The sequence below is a fragment of the Lithobates pipiens genome, unplaced genomic scaffold (genome assembly GCF_037356315.1).
Source record: "Lithobates pipiens isolate NorthernLeopardFrog02 unplaced genomic scaffold, aLitPip1_a1.2 Scaffold_18, whole genome shotgun sequence".
Classification (NCBI taxonomy): Eukaryota; Metazoa; Chordata; class Amphibia; order Anura; family Ranidae; genus Lithobates; species Lithobates pipiens.
In genome coordinates this window covers 319,718,539-319,742,081 of record NW_027507758.1, presented here as the reverse complement: position 1 = coordinate 319,742,081, position 23,543 = coordinate 319,718,539, and the positions used below count along the sequence as shown (strand labels likewise).

The 23,543-nt window shown below is 43.0% G+C and overlaps 1 protein-coding gene across 1 annotated transcript in view; it reads right to left on the bottom strand.

The window, feature by feature from the left end:
- The window catches only part of GABRR2 (gamma-aminobutyric acid type A receptor subunit rho2), a 145,093-nt gene that overhangs the window by 28,679 nt on the left and 92,871 nt on the right, over nt 1-23,543 (bottom strand). Inside the window, exons 3-5 of the mRNA XM_077487262.1 lie at nt 17,959-18,026; nt 17,116-17,339; nt 14,838-14,920 (exon numbers count right to left, since the gene is read on the bottom strand). Coding sequence (XP_077343388.1) covers nt 14,838-14,920; nt 17,116-17,339; nt 17,959-18,026 — 375 coding nt within the window. The remainder of the gene's footprint in view (nt 1-14,837; nt 14,921-17,115; nt 17,340-17,958; nt 18,027-23,543) is intronic.

Here is a 23,543-nt window from a genome sequence, read left to right as displayed (position 1 = left end):
GGAGATGAATATATTAAAATCATTAGAAAATATCATATGTAATAACATGAAAATGTCAGAGTGATTAGCCATTATAGGACTGCCTGTACAGATAATACAAGGTGCTCGATCATCTATACAAATAGATAAATGAGTGGTCAAGCCCTAATGATACATTATGAAATACCAAGTACCTTTAAGTGGTACAGCAGAACTCGTGCCCCCGCAATTTAAAACCTCTTTGTCTATTTATCTCTATTGTGAACTAATTGTTAAGGAAAGGTTAATGTAAAAATGTTGTTGTGTCGGTTTTTATGAATTTTTAAAATGCACCTTTTATGTAATTATTAAGCAATATATGTGTAATGAATATAATAGTTATGTAAATTCAGCACTTGAATAACATTTTACATTCTCTCTTCTCCTTTCTCACACGTTTTCTCTCTTTCCTCCTTCGTCACCTCCCTTGGTGTACCATGTTGTGCCCCGAATGGGGTCCTAAGAAAGGCAGTAGCCATGTTATGGGCTAGTTAGTCACCCAAATTCCTACCGGCATCCCAGGTATTGGAACCCTGTAGGGATGGGATGGGAGTATGCTGGTTTTGGTGGGCGGGTCCGAACCCTGGTCTGCAGCTTGATCCTGTTTGGGGTGCCAGGGGGCTTGGGGCTCGTGTGCCTTGACTGGACATACTCCATTGAGGGGAATTGACTAGATGATATGGGTCCATGATATTACAAGTGATATATCAACATAATGCCTGATTGTTTTACAGGTCTGTTCTGTTAGGTTATTGTCTAGATCTATGTTTGTCTAGACTGGCTATGTATATGCAAAGGTGGATTTTACTTGTTTGTTATAAGGAATGTTCGTCTTTATTGTTCTGATGAAAATCTTCAATAAAAATTATTGGAAATAATAGTTATGTAAATTCAGGCACAGCTTTCCCGCAGAGTTATTATTGTTAGCAATGCGGGAGAGACAGACTGTATACTAGCAGACACGGATGGGTATATCTATCCTTCTGGGGACACCTGATCCGGAAATCGGAGGAAGGAATGCAAAACACCAGAAGGACCTGCTTTGCAGACAGCCGTTTAGACTAGTAGGAGGGACGAGCGGCCTCACTGAGCAAATGACGCTGCTCGCCTGTAAAGAGCATGGTATAAAAGACTACTGCGTACATCGCGTGACCACGCCCTCTGAAGACGTAATCACGAAACGTGTCAGGGCGTGGTCACGCGAGTAGTGAGGGTGAACAGCAACGGACAAGGACCCGAGTCTCTACACACAGGCTGTGACGGATGAGGATACCAGCCTGGTGGTGAGAAGCTTGTCCATTATAGCTCACATCCATGTTGTACATGCTTTTAATTGAAATTTTAAAGTAAGCGCATTTTGTAAGGGGGGAGACGGGTATTATTAATAAAGGATACTACGCTATATTAGACCCCTTGCATTTCTTACATGTCCGCATACAATGAGTGTGATTTAAACGGAGGACACAGGAACACACAGCGGGATCCTATGCAGCAGAGATAGGCTTAAAAGCTACTAATGTCTGGTAAGCGGCCATTTGAGTGGACACACATAGAGGTGAAAATCTGGTGAAGGTGTAGGATTCCTCTTACGTATATCCACACACATGGGAAGACAGACTCTATGATATGTGCTGCAATCACGCAGAAAGGTGTAAAGGACTCTGTCACTTTTTGGTGTTGGACTGATTATTATGGGACTGTGTTTCATTTATATATATTGTTTCTTTTAAATGCTTGCAAGTTCTTAAAGTTTTTATATTGGTTACTAATGATTATTTGCAAAATAATACTTTACTTAACCTAATTTAACTGCATGGTGGGAACAGGAGACTGACAGTTCCACCAGTAAGCAGTATAAGTGCTGTTAGTGTTTGCCTTGATGCTATCAGGTCGATCACATTGATTTATATGATATAGTTTTTATTTTTTTATAATAGCTGCTGTATTATTGAGCATTTACCCCAGGTGGGAACAGGTGCATGCATACTAATAGTTGAGTGGATACTCCTGTTCAATACCTATAATTGTCAAAAGGAGCGCAATAATGGTAAGATTTTAGGACAACAGTCTGTCAACAGACAATCCCCTGCCAACAATCGTACCGTGTGTATGAGGCTTAATGCCGCGTACACGCAATCGGATTTTCAGATGGGAAATGTTGGATGTGAGCTTGTTGGCGGAAAGTCCGACCATGTGTATGCTCCATCAGACATTTTTTGGCGGACTTTCTGCCAACAAATGTTGGCTAGCAGGCTCTCAATTTTTCCGCCAACAAATGTGTGTTGTCAGACTTTCCGAACCTGTGTGCACAAGTCCGTTGGACAAAAGTCGAAAGTACAAACACACATGCTCGGAATCAAGGGCGAGCCAGAAACGTTCGGTCTTGTAAAATTAGAGTTCGTAATGGACATATCACATGACTATTGAACTTTCTTTTTATCGGCTCACTCTGTATGTCTTTTAGGTCACTACGTTTGTAATTGTCGCCCAACATTTGTGTGACCATGAGTATGCAGGACAAGTTGGAGCCAACAACCTTCGAACAAAATTCCACAGTTTTGTTGTCAGAAAGTCTGATCGTGTGTACAGGGCATAAGAATTTAAATTTGTATGCAATCAGGCAGACCCTTGCACTACATGTTTTGGTAAATATGAAGACAAAAATCTGCAGAAAATCGAATAGTGTGCACGGGGTCTTAGGCTTTCTGAAGATTTATCAAAACCATATAATACAAGGTATTAACAAGGTAAAACCTGAACACTTTCCATTTGTATGCAATCAGATAGGCCCTTGCACTACATAGTTGAAGGTAAATCTAAAGGAAAATTAATAATACAACTGTATCATGTATGGCCAGCCTTACACGGTCTTGTATTTTTAAATGGACTTTGAGAAAGAGACTAATGCCGCGTACACACGATCAAACAAGCGGATGGAAAAGTCCAGCAAACTCAAGTCCGCCGGACAATCCCCCCGTGTGTAGCCTCCGGCATACTTTGTTGACCCCGAAAGTACGGCGGACTTAGAAAGTAGTTTTACACTCCAATCTTACCGCCGGACTCGCATTTTGGCGGACAATCCGGCCATGTGTATGCCAGTCTGCCGTACTTTTGAAATGAACGGACTTTTCCCGCCCGGAGAAAAGTCCGCTCATTTCGAGCGGGTCTCCAGGTAGGCGGGGCCCGCGAAGGATACGTCGCTGGCCCCGCCGCCTGGTATGGACTTAAAGGGGAACCCCAACGCCGAAAAAAATTGGCGTGGGAGTCCCCCCAGGTCCACATCAGACCCTTGTCTGAGCATACTACCCGGTTAGCCAGGAAAGGGGGGGGCGAGCGGGCGCCCCCCCTCCTGAGCCGTACCAGGCCGCATGCCCTCAACATGGGGGGTGCCTTGGGGAAGGGGGGGCCGCGCGGCCCCCCCACCCCAAAGCACCTTGTCCCCATGTTGATGAGGACAAGGGCCTCTTCCCGACAACCCTGGCCGTTGGTTGTCGGGGTCTGCGAGTGGGGGGCTTATCGGAATCCGGGAGCCCCCTTTAATAGGGGGGCCCCTGGATACTGGCCCCCCACCCTATGTGAATGAGTATGGGGTACAATGTACCCCTACCCATTCACCTGTAAAATAAAGTACAAAAAAAAACACAACACACAAGGGTTAAAATAGTTTATTGCACAGCTCCGGGGTCTTCCGTCTTCGGGGGTCTTCTCGCCGGACTCCTCCGCTATCTTCTTGTAGCTCTTTTACTAGCGGAGGAGCCCGGCTTTCTTCCTCGCCGCCGCCCTTCTTCCGACCTCGGAGGTCTTGTCCCCCTCTTCGGTTCTTCTGCCGGGCCACCACGCCTTCTTCTAGCTCCTTTACAGGCGGTGGCCCGGTCTTCTGCCGCCGCCGCCTTCCGTTCTTCTGTCCTTCTCTTCTTCTTCTTCAGATGTTGCCTCGCCGAGTCCTCCGCTCACAATGACAGGGACCGGGCACGCGGCGACTTATATAGGGACAAGGGGCGGGGTCTTCGGTTGATGTCACATGGGTTGATGTCACATGGTGACCCTGCCCCCTTACGATGTCACAGTCCCAGAGGATGCTGGGCCTGTCGCCATGTGACATCAACCCATGTGTCATCAACCCATGTGACATCAACCGAATACCCCGCCCCTTGTCCCTATACAAGTCACCGCATGCCCGGTCCCCGTCATTGTGAGCGGAGGACTCGGCGAGGCAACATCTGAAGAAGAAGAAGAAGAAGAAGAAGAAGAAGAAGAAGAGAAGGACAGAAGAACGGAAGGCGGCGGCGGCGGCAGAAGACCGGGCCACCGAGCTAGAAGAAGGCGCGGTGGCCCGGCAGAAGAACCGAAGAGGGGGACAAGACCCCCGAAGTCGGAAGAAGGGCGGCGGCGAGGAAGAAAGCCGGGCTCCTCCGCTAGTAAAAGAGCTACAAGAAGATAGCGGAGGAGTCCGGCGAGAAGACCCCCGAAGACGGAAGACTCCCGGAGCTGTGCAATAAACAATTTTAACCCTTGTGTGTTGTGTTTTTTTTTGTACTTTATTTTATAGGTGAATGGGTAGGGGTACATTGTACCCCATACTCATTCACATAGGGTGGGGGGCCGGTATCTGGGGGCCCCCTTATTAAAGGGGGCTCCCGGATTCCGATAAGCCCCCCGCCCGCAGACCCCGACAACCAACGGCCAGGGTTGTTGGGAAGAGGCACCCACCATGTTGAGGGCACGTGGCCTGGTACGGCCCAGGAGGGGGGCGCTCGCTCGCCCCCCATTTCCTGGCCGGCCGGGTAGCGTGCTCGGACAAGGGTCTGATGTGGACCTGGGGGGACCCCCACGCAGATTTTTTTTGGCGTTGGGGTTCCCCTTTAAGTCCATACCAGGCGGCAGGGCCAGCGACGTATCCTTCGTGGGCCTCGCCTACCCGGAGACGCGCTCGAAATAAGCGGACTTTCCTCCGCGTGTGTGGGCGAGTCCGTCCATTTTAAAAGTAGGGCGGATAGTACGGCGGACTTAGTACGCCGTATTAGTCCGCTGAAAAAGTGCCGTGTGTGGGCAAGTAGCCGTTCGGAAAGTCCGACGGACAGTCTGGCGGGAAGTCCGCCAGACTAAGTACGTCGGACAGACGGCTACGTGTGTACGCGGCTTAACAAATAAAGAACTCCAGCCAACACATTTTAGGTAGTTACAGCAAACTATGTTATAGGAGGGCCATAAAAAATGTGTTTATGTGAGTGAAAGACTGCATCACATAGCTTTGTAAATTTTGATTTTTCCTATAGTCCTCCTTGAATGTTACACTGTAACACAGATTTTACTATGGAAATAACAATGCTGAACAATGATCTGCAGTATCCACATACAGAAACTTGCCAAGAGTTCCAATACAGACAGTTTAGAGGTTTAAATAACAGCCCCAAAACTGTTGTTTATACACTATTGAGCACATGAGTTTATAAAGTATAAGCATTTTCTGCATTGCACAATGATACTGCTTCCTACATAACAGATTCTCTTAACCACTTCCCGCCTGCCATATAGCAATATGACGTGCAAAAAGTGGTTGCATTATTGTGACTGAACGTCATATGATGTCCAGCAGAGAAAGCCCTTAGTGCACAGGCGGGAGCCTGCAGCGCGGCAATCAGTGGTGTGGTGTGTCAGTCTGACGTAGCCTCTATACCACGTGTACAATCACAGCTGATCACCGTGTAAACAGGAAGAGCCGTAAATCGGTTTTCGTCCACCTTCTCTGATAGGCACAAATAGAGGTGAGTCGATCAGCTGCTCTCCTGACAGGGGACTCTGCACTGATTGATTATCAGTGCAGCCCCCTCAAGGTTGTCCACCCAGGACAGCCAGGGAGGCCCACCCAGATCCACCAGGGATGCCAATCCATGACCACTAGGCATGGCAATCAGTGCCCAATAGGGGTGGCACTGTGCCCATCAGTGATGCCTGCCAGTGCCTCCTAATCAGTACTGCCTAACAGTGCCATTTATCAGTGCCACTCATCAGTTTGCTATCAGTGACACCCATCAGTGTCCATCAGTTCCCACCAGTGCCACTTATCAGTGCCCACCAGTGCTGCCTATGAGTGCCCATCAGTGCCACCTATCAGTGCCACTTATCAGTGTTGCATATCAGTGCCACCTATCAGTGCTGCTTATCAGTGCCACCTATCAGTGCTGCATATAAGTGCCTCATCATCAGTGTCCATCAGTGCCAATCAGTTCTGCCTCATCAGTAGGGATGAGCTTCGTGTTCGAGTCGAACGTACGTTCGACTCGAACATTGGCTGTTCGGCCGTTCGGCGAATTCCGAACGTTTGGGCCGTTCGCGTCAAAATTCGAGTGACGCGCGCGCGGACCACAATGCACTGCGGTGGCGCAGTGCATTGCTGCCCCATGATTGGCCAAGCATGCACTGTGACCCCGCATGCTTGGCCAATCGCAGCGCCGGCAGCGAGGAGAGCCATGATTGGCCACAGGCATCCTGCCTGTGGCCAATCATAGCTCAGGCTGTGTAGTGCATGCCCCACACTATATAAGGCCGCCTTTGAGGCGGCCTCGTGTAGTGTGTTACTTAGCATCTGAAGCAGTAGGTGTTCTGTGTACCTTCAACACAGTACACACCAATCGTTTTTGGCTGATTTCCTATCTTGCTGCTGTGTAGTGGTTGTTGTCTGTGCCCTGACTGCAGTATATACCACTATATTCACCTCACCTATATAGCTAGTGATCTAGCTTTAACCACTTAACAACTGCCCATTGCCGATTAACGGCTTCAGGGGGGTTGTTTAACTCTGAGAGGCCGTTAATTAACGGCCTCCCAGAATTCTGCTCTCGCGTGCCCCGAGGTGTGCGCACTCGAGAGCATCCGTGACCGCCGGGTCGCATCACGGATCACGGTAAACGGCCGCTCATAGCGGCCGTTTACCACGTGATTGCTCCGTCAAATGACGGAGTGATCACTTGGAAACAAACCGGCGTCATGTTATGACGCCTGTTCCTCCCTCCCCTCTCTGTACCGATCGGTACAGCGGAGGGGAAAGAGATTGGTGTCAGCAGCGATGTGGGCTGCATCTGCAGTGCCCACATCGCTGCTCACCGAATTTAACCCCTCAATTCCCTGCCAATACTCTGCAATACCAGTGCATACTCTGCAGTACCCTGCCATTACTCTGAAGTACCCCGCCATTACTCTGCAGTGCAGTACCCTGCCATTACTCTGCAGTGCAGTACCCTGCCATTACTCTGCAGTACCCCCCATTACTCTGCAGTAACCCCCATTACTCTGCAGTACCCCCCAATACTCTGCAGTACCCGCCATTACTCTGCAGTACCCGCCATTACTCTGCAGTACCCCCAATACTCTGCAGTACCCTGCCATTACTCTGCAGTGCAGTACCCTGCCATTACTCTGCAGTACCCCCCATTACTCTGCAGTAACCCCCATTACTCTGCAGTACCCCCCAATACTCTGCAGTACCCGCCATTACTCTGCAGTACCCGCCATTACTCTGCAGTACCCCCAATACTCTGCAGTACCCTGCCATTACTCTGTAGTACCCCCCAATACTCTGCAGTACCCTGCTATTACTCTGTAGTACCCCGCCAATACCCCGCCAATACTCTGTAATACCCTGCCATAAATTGCCATACCCAGCCATACTCAGAGATACCCAGCCATACTCGGTGATACCCTGAAATACCCAGCCATAGACGCCCCCCACCCCTCACCGCCCTCCGGTGCTTCTACCAACTCACCAGTACGATCAAAGCCAGAATCTTTTTTTGATTTTTTATTTCAGGCTTCCCAGCCTAGAGGTGAGATGTGGGGTCATATTGACCCCCCAGATTCCACTGTAAAGAGGACCTGTCACCCCATATTCCTATTACAAGGGATGTTTACATTTCTTGTAATAGGAATAAAAGTGATCAAAAATATATTTTTGGGGAAAAAAATGTCAAACTAACATAAATAAAGTAAAATGAACAATAAAAAAATAAAATTAAAATTAAAGCGCCCATGTCCCCATGTGCTCGCATGTGCCACACATGTGAGGTATCGCCGAGAATGTTAGAGCGAGAGCAATAATTCTAGTCCTAGACCTCCTCTGCAACTCAAAACATGTAACCAGTAAAAAAAAAATTAAAGCGTCGCCTATGGGGATTTTTTAAGTAGCGACGTTTGGCGCCATTCCACGGGCATGTGCAATTTTGAAGAGTGACATGTTTGATATCTATTTACTCAGCATAACTTCATCTTTCACTTTATGCAAACATTGGGCTAACAAGTGGTTAATAATAGAGCTTGCAGTCAGTAGTGTTAGGAGATAGTGCGTGTGTCTGCGTGCTCTGTACCCAGTACATACCGCTATAATATAGGGCAGGCCCCTACTTTCAAACATCCAACTTACAAACATCTCCTACTTGCAAACGCAAGGAGACAGCAGCAAGTGAGATGAAAAAAGATGGACGACAAAACAAATTATACAGGGGTGATAACCCTTCCCTATGTTTTCCAAAAAGCTTAAAGATAGTTTTTTTGACTGGAGCTACACTTTAAAAATGTACCGGTTGAAAATGACAAACAGATTCAACTTAACACAACAAACCTACACAGTCCCTGTCTTGTTTGCACCGCCTGTATACTGCTGTTCTGAGTATATAGGGCCTGGGGGCCACACGCATTTTCTTTTTTTAATATGGGTACGGGGTTCCCCTTAATATGCTTACAAGACCCAAATAGGCTGGTAATGGGCAGGGAGGGCTACCCATGCCATGTTTCTCAATGATTTTCAACCATATTGCAGGAACCAGATATAACATTAAAACCGCAAGCAGTTTTAAATGGTGTTATTTCCGTTAAATGTCATTTTGTGCAGGGACTGTTCTAAACACGGGAAACACGTGGCACTTCACAGGCATACTACAGACACCCCCCAGGCACCATATTTAAAGGAATATTTCACCTTTTTTTTTTCACTTTAATCGTCATTAAAATCAGTGCTCCCGCCAAAACGGCCGTTTTTAAAACTTTTTTTTGCATTGACCCATGTCCCCTGAGGCAGGAGGCAGGTCCCCAAACCCTTTTTAGGACACTATCTTGCATATTAGCCGTTAAAATTAGCACTTTCCAATTCGAACGTTCGAGTCCCATAGACTTCAATCCCTACTCATCAGTGCTTGTCAGTGCAGCCTCATCACTGCCCATCAATAAAGGAGAAAACTTACTTATTTACAAAGTTTTGTAACAGAAACTAATAAAAAAAATATTTGTGGTGCAAAAAATAAAAAACCCAGTGGTGATCCAATACCACCAAAAGAAATCTCTATTTGTGGGGAAAAAAGACACAAGTCTATCCAGTTCAACCCACAGAGAAAATAAACAAAACAAAACACACAAAAATCGAAAATCTCCTCATACACAATCCTATACCCACAGTTTATCCACAGGAGGGCGAAAAACCCCCCAAATAAAGCATGATCCACTTTGTTTGAGTGGGAGGAAAAAAAATCCTCTCTGATACCACAAGAGGCAATCAGATATTCTCTGGATCAACTTTGCCTATAACTATTAGTATCCCGTTATATTTTGTGCATTTAGGAAATAATCCAGGCCCTTTTTAATACAATAAACTGAGCTGACCAGAACCAGCACTTGGGGAAGTCTATTCTACATTTTCACAGCTCTTACTGTGAAGAAGCCTTTCCATATTTGGAGTTAAAATCTCTTTTCCTCCAGATGTAAAGTGCGCCCCCTTGTCCTCTGTGAAGACCTTAACCTCCCTGGCGGTACGATTATTTCGGATTTTAGGTGCTAAAAGCGGTACCATTATTTTGCATGAAAATTTGGCGTTTTATATTGTAGTCCTGTAATTCTTAGGAATAACTCTCTTAAATCTGTCCAAACCAGAGTCTAGCAGACATCCCGGGTATAATAAAGTTTGAAAAATGAAATCATAAATTATAATATAAGAAATAATTATAAATAATTGTACCAAATAATAATATAACAATAATAAAAATTATTCAATAATGTAATCACATCAAAAACACTGAAATTTGCTCAGTTGCAGAATTGTCACTGTCATTACTTTTCAGTATTTGATGACGAATCTCCCCACAAATCGCTATCCCTCAATTCTGCGAGTGATTCTAATTTATTATCGCTGTTTTCTAGCTGGTCTAAAATCATTTTTGATGTACAGTGACAGTTTTGGTTGCTATGGACAATCTCCAGTTTCCAGGTATAAAGAACAGCTTTTATTATATAAAACTGCATGCAGGACACTGGGCAGACCACTAGGGACACTGGGGATGTGAAATATTTACATACAGCAATGTAATCTGTAAGATTACATTATACTGTATGTTTACTGTTTGTTTCACTTTTTGAATTTGGCGCCGATCTCCGTGCCCGTGCGTCGCAACTCTCGCAGGGCACGGAGATCGCCGATGTGATAGATCGAGCGAGACACGGCTCGCTCGTACAGCGGGGAGACGACGCTGGATCCGAGGGAGAAGGTGAGTATTCCTCCTCCTGGATCCAGCGATGCAGTCCCGAGTCTGACTCGGGGATACCGCTTTTGGTATAAAAAATCCACCCCGAGTCAGACTCGGGAAAACCGTCAGGGGGGTTAAAGTGAATAACGCACCACCAAGTTCCCTATATGGACCTCTTATATATTTGTACATGTTGATCATATCCCCCTTATCTCCTCTTCTATAGAGAGAATAAATTCAGTTCCTCTAATCTTTCCTAATAGCTGAGCTCCTCCATGCCTCTTATCAGTTTGATTGCTCTTCTCTGCACTCACTCCAGTTCCCTGATATCCTTTTTGTATACTGGTGTCAAAAACTGAACTACATATTCCAAGTGAGGTCTTACTGATGATTTGTACAGGGAAACATGATATCTCTCTCTTTCTGGAGTCCACACATATCCTAATACAAGAAAGGACTTTGCTTGCTTTGCTTATGATTTACCAGAACATCCAAATGTCAGGATGTTATTCCACTGCATAGCTTGGTGTCATCTGCAAAGACTGAAATGTTACTTTTAATCCCAGACCCAATATCATTTATAAAGGTATTATAAAGTAAGGGTCCCAACACTGAACCTTGGGGTACACCACTGATAACCTTAGACCATTCAGAGTAAGAATCCATCAACCATTACTCTCTGAATTCGTTTTTTAGCCAGTTTTCTATCCATTTACAAGCTGAATATTGCAAGCCTGTAGACTTTACTGTACATATTATTTGTGAGTGACTTGTCAAAGGCCTTGAACAAACATGCAGCAAACAAAACCTAGTATAAAGTCAGAATTCCTTTTCTGTATTTAGAAGCAAAGTATGGCAACCAGACAACCAGAATTTTCAGGGCACTAGAAGGTCAGATATTAGCAGCTAGGGATGGGCCGAACACTCCCCGTTTCGGTTCGCACTAGAGCACCTCAAACAGATAAAAAGTTCTAGCGACATGCAAACCCTATTTGGGACACAAAAATAAAAAATAAAAAAGTACTAATTTGAAAGGCTTATATGCAAGTTATTGCCATAAAAAGTGTATGGGGACCTGGGTACTCAGGTACTGCCCTAGGGGACATGTATCAATGCAAAAAAAGTTTTTAAAACAATCATTTTTTTTAGGAGCAGTGATGCTTCAAGTGAAACAACAAAAATAAAATATTCCTGGGGGGGGGTCATCTTAGTCTGCCTGTAAAGTGGCACATACGTGCGATGTGCAGAACATGCTGCAGCACTAATGACATTTCTAAAGGAAAAAATGTAATTCAAACTCGCTCGTGGTTGTAATGTATTGCCAGCTCCTGGCAATATAGATGACAAATCCATTTTAAAAATAGCCGTGGTGCCCCCCCAGTCCATACCAGGCCCTCCGTGTCTGGTATGGATTTTAAGTGGAACGCCACACCAAAATGTAAAAAAATTGGAACCCCCCAAAATCCATACCAGGCCCTTATCCAAGTGAGCGAGCGCTACCCCCCCTGAACCATACCAGGCCACATGCTGTCAACATGGGGAGGATGCTTTGGGGTGCACCCCAAAGCACCTTGTCCCCATGTTGATGGGGGCAAGGGCCTCTTCTCAACAACCCTGACTGGTGGTTGTCGGGGTTTGCAGGCAGGGGGCTTATCTGAATCTAGAAACCCCCTTTAACAAGGGGGCCTCCCAGAACCCGCCCCCCCATGTGAATGGTTATCGGGTACATCGTACACCTACCCATTCACCCAAAAAAGTGTCAAAAACTAAAAACCATAAGAGACAGTCTTTGACAATTCCTTTATTAGAAAAAGAAAAAAAATGTGTCCCGCAATATACACCCATCTTCAACTTGCCGCTGACAGAACCGAAAAATCTAAAAATGTAAAAAGCTCCGCTTCGATGGGAGGCTACTGCTGTCTTTTTGCTTTGACAGCTCTTATATAGGCAAGGGTGGGGCCACCTGCTGATGTAACTGAATGACGCTGCCCCCCTCTGACATCACATGATGTCACATGATGTCAGAAGGGGCGGGGTCACTCGGTTACATCACCGGGTGGGCCCGCTCTCGCCTATATAACAGCTGTCAAAGCCAAGAGACAGCAGTTGTCGGCAGGCCTCCCATCAAGGGAAGCCTTTTTAATTTTTCTATTTTTTTGGTTCATCAGGCGGCATGATTGAAGATGGATGTACATCGCAGGACATTTTTTTCCTCATTTTTAATAAAGGAATTGTCAAGAACTGTCTCTTGTGGTTTTTACTTTTTGACACTTTTTTGGTAAATGGGTAGGGGTACGATGTGCCCCTACCGATTTACATGGGGGGGCCGGCATATGCCCCCACGGCCTGATATAGTTCGGGGGGGCGCTCACTTGTCCCCTCCCATTCCTGGCCTGCATGCTCGGATAAGGGTCTGGTATGGATTTTGGGGAGACCCCTCTCCAATTTTTTTAAAATTTTGGCGTGGAGTTCTTCTTAAAATCTATGCTTGACCCAAAGAGCCAGGTATTGATTTTGGTAGAGACCACATGCTGTTTTTTTTTAAATGTTGGCGCAAAGTTCCCCTTAAAACTATATCAAATCTAAAGGGCCTGGTATGGATATTGGGGGGCGACCTCACACTGTTTTTTTTCTTAATTCTGTCATAGGATTCCCCGCAACCACTTCAATACACTGTATTATATACCCTGCACTGTATTATATATACTACACTGAGTGCACTATATACTCTGCAATGTATTATATATACTATACTGACTTCCCTATATACTTGTCACTGTATTATATATACTGCATGGACTTCACTATAGGCTGATCTAAAGGCGTGGTACCCCTGTAGGGGTGTAAATTTCTGGTGAGTGGGGAACCTTGTGGGGGAGCACGCAAGTCACCTGAAGGATATATACTAAGCACTAAAGTCACCTTACGAATACAGTCTTCTGCTGGATTTGCACAACTGAGGACTTTTTTTTTTTTCACTTGTGGACACTAAAAACTCTATTTTTCTTTTAATTTTTTTTCTTTAATTTAAATTTTTTTTATTTTTATATTTTTATATTATATATATTTTCTTGATATATTTTTCTGATATATATTTTTTGACTGTTTTTTTGAGCGATTTTTAGTTATATATTTTCTGTTTTCTGTTTTATGATATATAGAAACTTTGATATATATCTCACGCACACACGTTTTTCTATTTTGATTTATATAGGGTTTGATCTTTTTGTTTTAACCTGTGTTCTTGCACTATCATATGTATGAGGATTTGAGTATATGTTTGCATATTCCTACAGCTACAATTGATATTTATTTACTATTTTTCACATATTTGCACTTTATAACTTGTTGAATTTACCTTATGTAGTTTAGCAGTGACCTGGAAAAAATTTAACACATAATAGTACTTATGCGATTTTAAACATAAATCGCATCGAGTATTACATTATTATCTTGCACTTTTCCTGCACAAAGCACTTTTTATGAGCACCTATACCCTTCTTTTACAATTTACTGCCTTTACCCTTTAGGGATACGGTAACTATAATACTTAAATTTGATATAGATACTAGAGGAGAGGTCACTGTACTATAACAAATCTAATAAATTGATGGGATACCTGGATCCTTAGAAATACCGGGGTCCATTTTTCCAATATCAGGTAGCGCCAGATACCCCATTTTAACATATTACGAATCACTTGTGAAAACCACTCGTGGGGATTTCTTGGCTGGGGGGCTGCAACCTATTTTTGTACTACATAAGTGCGGCTTTGTTCAACATTTATATTCACTATATACTCGTCACTGTATTATATATACTACACTGACTGCATTATACACTAACTACCTGCCTAATCTCTATTCATTCACTATATACAGCTGCCGTGTAAGCAGCAGTCTTATATAATGTGGGGCGTGGACTTAGCCCCTGAGCCATGATTGGCCAAAGGAACCCTACCTTTGGCCAATCGTGGCTCTCATAGCACACCGTGCTGAAATTGGCCAAAGCATGCAGCTCAGGTGCGGGCTTTGGCCAATCAACAGCCGTCAATGCACTGTGAGTGCCCCATATGTTAGTTTGTTCTACGAACAAGCGATCAGCTGATGTTCGAGTCGAACTTACGTTCGACTTAAACATTGAGCCCACCCCTATTAGCAGCCTCAATATTTCACTAAAGACAGATTTCTTTCAAGGCTTCTGTTGGTTCAATTTCAAAACATAATGGTTAAAAAAATGTATAACATTTTGCATGTATTTGCATATCTTGTTTATTAAACTTTTGTTAAAACCTTTAAAATGGCTACTACTCACAACTTTCGAGCTCCAAGGTACAGGTCTGGGTGTCCAGAGGAAAACGACTAAAGTCCATGTTACACATTGCCGTCACAGTAATCCTTTGTAGTAATAAAAAGGATATTGTGCTTAGAATATGATTTGACAGAATTATCCGTAAACATATTTTTAACACTTTCTCAAATTTTTATTACTAATAAAATACCTATATTAAAAATATCTGTTTATTAACTCTGTGTAAATAAAGAGCTAATGCCGGCCATACGCGGTTCGAATTTCGAAAGAATTTTCATTCGAGAATCGCATCTAAGAATTTTCGTATGAATTTCGCACCATTAGTGGACTGTAGCAAAAGCCGATTTTCGTGTGGAAATCAAGTTTGAGAAATCAGACATGTTGGAAATTTTTTGAAAAACAAACGATTTTATAATCAATGATGGGAGAATCGTGTGAGAAATGTAATAAGAAAAGAAAATTTATGGAGAGAAAAGAAGATTCCCGGCCACGAAAATTATTTTCTGTAGCAACATGAGGTGAAATTGAAGGCTTGGTCGGCCGAATTTCGAAAATCAATGGTGGCATCATCGGATCACAAAAAAAAACTAATTTTCTGATTTTGAAAAGAAAATTTGTTCGAAATTCGACCATATATGGCCTGCATTACATTCTCTCCTACTTCCCAACTTTCTGAGATGGTAACAAGGGACACTTGTTAGCAAAAGGATGTAGGCATAGGACACATCCCCTGCCATGCCCCTTAAAGGAGAATTATACCAAAAAAATGATTAGTTAAGTTATTATTTTTTTTACCATTACTATTCTTTTATACTGCCTTTTGAAATTTACCGTAGCTTTCCCGTAGCTTTCTTTTGCTCCGTTCTTCTGTTATCAGCCTGATAACTCCTGACAAGTTCTCCGTCAACTGAGATAAAAGCAGCCCAAGTTTTGTGTTGGGGAGGATGGGATGCTATAAATAGATTAGCACTGAGCTGAACAATTCAATGAACAGCTCTGAATGTCTCTACCTATGAGGAGAGGGGGTGTGTGCCTTTCCTCCAATCGGCTGTCTTGGCTGTATACCCAGGCTTCACTGCAGTGCTGACCAGGAAGAGAAAATCTCCTAACACAATGTGCACTTTCTAAAGAATATATAAAGCTGAAGACAGCAGATATATATGTAAAGCTTATGTAGGGAGATTTGTTTCATCGCTGTGTATCATCTGAGGCTGTTCACATCACTGAATATATATGAGGGTTTAGATCCACTTTAAAGCGGGATTCCACCCTAAAGTGGAACCTCCGCTGATCGGAACCCCCCCCCCTCCGGTGTCACAATTGACACCTTTCAGGGGGGAGGGGGGTGGAGATACCTGTCAAAGACAGGTATTTTCACCCACTTCCGGGCATAGACTCCCACGGGAGTCTACGCCATTTCCTGCCCTGCCGCGCTGTCTGCTGGGACACACACGGGTCCCAGTGACAGCGTGGAGATTTCCTATTGCGCGGCGCAGCTCGCGCATGCGCAGTAGGGAACCGGGAAGTGAAGCCGATTCGCTTTACTTCCTGATTCCCTCACCTCGAATGGCGGCGGCAGCAGCCGAGGCCCGAGCGGTCGATCGGCCTCGGCTGCCGGCATCGCTGGAACCCGGGACAGGTGAGTGTCCATTTATTAAAAGTCAGCAGCTGTAGTATTTATAGCTGCTGGCTTTTAATATTTTTTTTTTGGGCGGAATCCCTCTTTAACTGCACACATAGGTTTTGGAAGATCCATATGCGCAGAAAGTGTACCCCACCCCACACACTCTTATCTCTGGAATTGGGCAGCCTTCCATCGTATATCTATTCACTGCCACATTCTGTCGATAAATGTCCCATATGAATCAACCATATCCTGATTTTTTTTTTTAATCTTACATCAATTACCCAGCACTTTTCCATCTGGTAAGCATTCTGTTCAGAGATTTTTCTCTCCACTCCATCGGCTATAACTGAAAGCCTTGGATATCCTTGTATTTCCCCGAACACTGTTCTGATCTGCCCACCTGCCCTGTGAGGATCATGTACTGTTGAACAAGACTGCACAGTAACAAGCTACCATGTAAACATCCTCTAGTACAAGCATCAATTCAGTACATGTATGTGTCTGATGATATTCAGCACTGAATATATAAAGGGTCTTTCCTTAGAATTTCACACACTTAGCTAAATGCATTGGCACTGTAAGGCACATATCTCAGTATGTATTTCAGAACCTTGCATACATTTTCAGAAAAAATAATAATATTAGGATAATCACCTCATGCTGTATAAAACGTGTCCATCTGGATATACTCGCAGCATAATGTTATCTGTTGTTGTATCATGTATAAAAGATCTTTTTGAATGAACAAAAAAGACATCAGGCACCCATATCTTCTTTACAAGTCGACTATCAAATGTCATACTCTTGTTGGTGCTACTCGGGAAAGACAACCGCTCATCCTTCCAGTAATGTCTCAGGTACAATGTCATGGTGAAGTCCTGATTGGAGAAGAGGAAACCTACCTGTTAGTCATAGGTTATGATTACATATGCTCGACAGTAATGTAATTTAAAGTGTTACTAAATCCAGTACCCTGCATTCACTATATCTGGTCTCCAACAGTACACAGACCATGGAAATGTTAAAGTTAGAGCAGTCTTGTGACTTCTATCAGTGTCTGGTTAAAGCTTATAGGAGGTGTTTTCATTCTCCCATGATTGTCCTATGAGGATGCAGGACCCCTGACCCTCTGTCTGAACAGTGCTTATTGGCCCTGTGCTGAATCTGCTGATCACATGCACTTTCGAAAAAAATCAATAAAAACTCATTAGCAATACACACCAAACTGACCATATGCAGCTTGTCCCCAAGGCTCTGTTCTATCAGTAGAAGGATTGGGGAGAGTGGAAGAAGTGGAGGATCAGAGGAGACAGGATCAATTAGACTCTTTACACAATGCAAAGGAATAACCCCTTAGGTTCCACAATGAGTATAACAAGCATGCTTTACTGCATATACAGACTGATTTTTACTATTGTGGATTTAGTAACACTTTAGTAACATAGTATAGTTTTAAGGACATTTTTTTTTCAAATGATTATAGCAATCAGCATTTACCATATCCACTTCTGAAATACTATCCAGGCTCTCAACTTGTACATCAACTCCAACAGGAATTGCAGGGCCTATGGAAAAGAAAAATGAAAAAATGACTCTAGTTATTGCTTCACGAATATATATATATATATATATATATATATATATATATATATATATATATATATATATGTGTGTAACCATGGATAAATAGCCCTAAGCCATGGTTCACACAAATGTGGCTTTGAAAGCGCATTACTTCAGCGCGATTTCAAAGCTGGAGATCAGTGTGATTTGGACCTCCGATTTCACAGCAGCTTGTGACTTTATTTAACAGAAGTCAATGCAAGGCGCAATGAATTCACTAAAAAAGTACTGCAGGAACCTTGTTCAAAATTGCTGCGACTTGAGTTGCAACGATTTGAACGGTTCCATTGTTGGAAATGGGGTGCGACTTGTCAAGCAATTTTGAACTGTCAAATCGCAGGACACATCCTGGGAACCAGGGCTTAAAGTTCATTTTTTTATAGTTAATAACAAGTTATACAACGTTTAAATCTGCAATCAGCAGGGTATTGGGGCTGTGGGAAGGTCCCCAGTTATTAGTTATTATTTTGTTATTTTGCACAATTAAGGCATTTTTTACTGGAGTGCGGCTGTCCAGACCTTCCCTCTTCTAATTGCTATATGCTTAGCCTGCACCTGATGCTTCCACCTTGAGGAGAGTGCCATTTCCGCACATCCACCCGGAGCGGTGATCCCTTCCCCAAAGGTCCCCAGTTAGATGGAATTACCATCCACAGACATAACATGCTGAGGCTTCTGGACTTTCTTTAGCCCAAAGTCAGGACTGAATAGAAAATTCAGTGGCAAGCAGTGCATTCAAAAACCAAAGAGCCAATTAATTTGAAGTAAACAGTTATACAGCATACATACAATTGTACTGCATTTTTGTGTTTGCCTGTAGTTTTACTGGTGTTTGTTTTTTGATTTGTATATATTTTAATGTAATACAGGCAGAATAATGCTATGGTATATATGTAAACACAAACGAAGTCATCGCTTTAGTTAAAGAAGATAGGATGGTAACATATTTTAGAGGCTTGTTCTCTTACATGATTTTCATTTGGCTGTAGTAGCAAATTGCTAATGCAAAAAGCGAATATAACATACATTTATCACATCTTTACTTCTAACCATATGGGTTATCAAAGTTGGCTATCGAGCTGGCCACCACTGATTTTAACTAAACTTAAGTGAAATTTCAGTGTATTTATTTTTTGAGCTATTATATTTTATATATTAGCCATACTAACGTAGCCAGTAGCAATAAAAATTGTTTTAGACTGGAAGAAAATTGCGTGTATACAGTTTTATGTGGGGCGGGGGAGTAGAACTGAGAGGACTCAGTACTAAAGCTAAAACGCTTCTTTTTATAACATTTCCCAGATTTACTATCATGGGGCATTTTTTTCATCTATGATTCAATGCTATTTACTATTATGTAGCAAGAGAATCATCTGTACCAATAATAAGGTCATTCTTCTCTTGCAGCAAAATCATTGAAGCTGAAACACAATTGTACTAATGGTCTATCTTATTACTGTAAAGCATGTCATCCCCTGATATTCTGCATGGCTTGTTTACATTGGATTTCACGTAGATACAAAATCTCTTGAAGCAAGTGGGGCCAGAAGATCTTAACAGTATTGTTGTAGCGTTGTGCTTCAGAACTTAGCGACAACGTCTTCATATTTGCAAGGGAAGGTTATACTGTGTTAGCTGACGCAAGCGATCAAGTAGGGAGTTATAAATCCATCACATTACTGAACCTTAGGATTTCTGATACACACATACATGGACAAACAAAATAGTCTGTGTTAGACGTTGATACAATAGACAGTATAGAACCACCACAAAGCCATTTTAGAATGTTATGCTATTATAACTTTTCTATGGCAAGGCAGTTTAGAAAAATTCAAGCAGTTGATCATAACAACCAATACGACGCCTTATTTAATTTTCCCAGTAATAAAACTTCATTTGTGGCTGCAGCCAACAGCTCTTATCGCTTTCTTTTTTCAATTTTACACAGCAGCTTTTACTTATTCCACAGGACTATGAACAATACACAGTGCTATATTTACCACAAGGCACACTTTGCACATGCCTATAGGGACTACTTTACAAGGGGCACCTAAAATTACTTGGACTCAACAATGAAAATGATAGCTGAGCCCAGGTCTGCTGACAAAACTGCTCTATGAACGAAGCTGGGCATTGTTTATACAGGAGACACAGGCAGTGTTTCTGTATAACTTTAAATAAAGCTTGTTTATACATGAGCATTAACAAACTGGGGCTTTCATTTTTGATATCTGGGTCCCAATCTGTGTTGCAGGAGTACTAGAAGTACTGTATTTATTGGTGTATAACACTCACCTTTTCACCATGAAAATCGGGTGCAAATAGCGTGTGCGTGTTATACGCCAATACAAAAATTTCAGTTTTTTCCTGAAACTTCCCTCTTAAAATGAATGTGCGTGTTATACACCTGTGCGTGTTATACGCCGATAAATACGGTATCTCCGCAGATAAAACAGTTTGTTGGGTTTCTTTTTAAATACTGTATATTGGGGTAATTAATAAACAGCATCTGAAAACAAATTTTGTCTTGACTTTGTCTCAACTAGACTGCAACCAGCTTTTAAAGTTAAAATTTCATGTGATTTATTTTTTTATTCTTTTAGTAAACGGTCTGCCTATTTAATCTCTAACTTTAAATTAACCTTAGTCATTCTATATACTGTAACTTCAACCTCCTTTCTCCTACCTTCCTAACTATTTAGTTTTCCGCCCTTTTTGTGTTGAATTTTTTATTCCTATTAGTTTTAAATATTTTCACTAGGTTTGTGTTTTTTTTGTAGTTATGTATTAAAATGTATGAATGTATGACTACTTAAATTCAATTTATAAAAAAATTGTATAAGAAATGTATATTCAAAGTCATTATTAACATGAGAAATTACAGAGTAAATGAGAAAAGAACTGAAAATGGGTCAAATAACGGTGAAGTGGTCCAATCCCTATATACTTATCAAAAAAAAAAAAAAGGCTTCCCCCTGAGTGGGTGGGATTTTAAATGACCATCAACTCCGGACACAAATGGACACAATAATATACAATTTTTATTCATAAATTACACAATGTACATAATATTACCAGGAAGTGCAAATGGGCTAAACAATGTCCTCCTGGTATATTAATAAATGAACAAACATATATACAGAACAAAATATGATTAAAACAATGCCCGACGTGTTTCCAGTTGCTGATAATTCAGAACCTTCATCAGGGGTGAACAAACTTGATGATATAGCAATCTAGTGAGGTGTAAGTTCGAGGATCAAAATGCCTTCCATTTAGAAAAATATAAGTATGTCTGAAGAGTACTTCAAATACTATCGAGATGTCAACCAAGTACAGGATGTCCTGCAAATTACTTTCAGATCAGTTAGACGTATTCTATGGCAAGGGGGGTTTTTGTTTCTATGTGAGACTTTAATTGGAACAAACACTGGCTATCTGGATGTTTCAAGTCCACCTTCATGTGTGTGTCAAACTGAATTGGCACTGGCACATCCATAAGCTGCACATAGAGGACTGCTTTGCCGTTTGTAATTTGTGGTTGGACTACAGCTTCCAATTTTTCCTAGAGTGCCATCCATACGCTGCACATAGAGGACTGCTTTGCCGTTTGTAATTTGTGGTTGGACTACAGCTTCCAGTTTTCCTTTTGGGCTTATTTCCTGGGAATGGAACAAGGCAACCCTGGGTGCAAGTCATATACATGCTAATTCAGCTTGACACACACATGAAGGTGGACTTGAAACATCCAGATAGCCATTGTTTGTTCCAATTAATGTCTCACATAGAAACAAAAACCCCCCTTGCCATAGAATCCGTCTAACTGATCTGGAAGTAATTTGCAGGACATCCTGTACTTGGTTGACATCTCGATAGTATTTGAAGTACTCTTCAGACATACTTATATTTTTCTAAATGGCAGGCATTTTGATCCTCAAACTTACACCTCACTAGATTGCTATATCATCAAGTTTGTTCACCCCTGATGAAGGTTCTGAATTATCAGCAACTGGAAACGCGTCGGGTGTGGGTGATATAGGACAAGCATATATTTATTTATTTTTATTTTTTCTGTTTATAGATTGCATAGAAAATAAAATAATTTTTGCAAGACAATATTGTCAAAAGAAAGTCTTATTTGTCCAAATTTATATAGCTGCCAGGAGGGCTGGCAGTGACTGAAAAGGTGGTACTGGAAGCAGTCGCCACAGGCAAAGCTAGCACTGGAACTTTTCTATTTGCTACACCATAGGGGCTTGCGGTCCATGCCTGTAAAGGGCTTTTGCTTTAGGCTTGGCTAAGGCAGTGTCAGGCCTATCAAATCAGTGCTAGTTAGTCTGCAGAAGTAAAGAGAGGAAGCTATGTGCAAGAGGAGAAAAGGAGTGATATATATACAGGATGCACTGTATATAGTCCCAATTCTTGATGTTTGATTCAATAGGCATCTCATAAGTTCCCATCCCTATCCAAGTTAAATTTCCCTCAATTAAACATAAAAACAAAGCGCAAGGACTGCTTCATGTCTCTTGATGAATGACAAGTGTGTGCCTGGCTGGGGCAGGGTGACAGATGGACCACAATACTCAGCAGCTTCTACGGGGGTACCGCTACAGACATGCAATATTCATATCTCCTCTAAATATTTATGTAGCGCCAACCCACGTAGGAGCCACAGATTAACTGGGATCCCCTACCCTGCACAGCCAGGCACATCAAATTTCCACAGTCTCCCAGAGTCAGAAATCAGTCCAGTACTTTGTTTTTTATTTTCTTGAGGGGATAAAACTTGGATAGGGAGTAGGGGTATTGTACAAAAAACTTCTAGGACAACTTTCCTATATACAGTCTATATACTGTACACTCCCTCTCTTCCTCCAGCACTAGCTTGCTTGCAGAACTCCAGCTGGCACACTTTGCAAGGCCCCCTTGAGGTGTGTAGAAAGCAAAAGTCAGTGTCCAGCTTTACATCCCTGTGGCTCCTGATCCCAGCACCACCTCTTCAGGCACTGCCAGCCCACCTGGCTGCAGCTGCCCCTTTGACTAGCCCTCCTTACTACTTCTCCTCAGTCCTCCCAGACTGCTCACTCACCAGCCTACCCAGCTGACTCCTCTGGAAAACCTGTGCTGACCTGCTCCTTCTGTCCCCTCTCTGCTCCCGTGCCGCAAGGAAGGATATCCTCCATGTGTTGTAAAGGGCCCCTCCAGCACCCGAGCCACAGGCCCGAGGTCACCCCCTCTCAGACTAGGGGGCACCCTCAAGGACCACCAACAGCCTCCTAAGCACTCCCTCTCTATCTTCCACCTGACTGCCCCTGCTGGCCTGACCCATGAGTATTTATGAGGTACCCACCCCCTGCCAGCCTACTTACTGGGGATTGGCTGGGGACCTCATCAATACTCCAGGCAGCTCCTCCTAAACTCCATCCTATACTTCTGGAAGCTTCTTCAAGGTTCCAGAG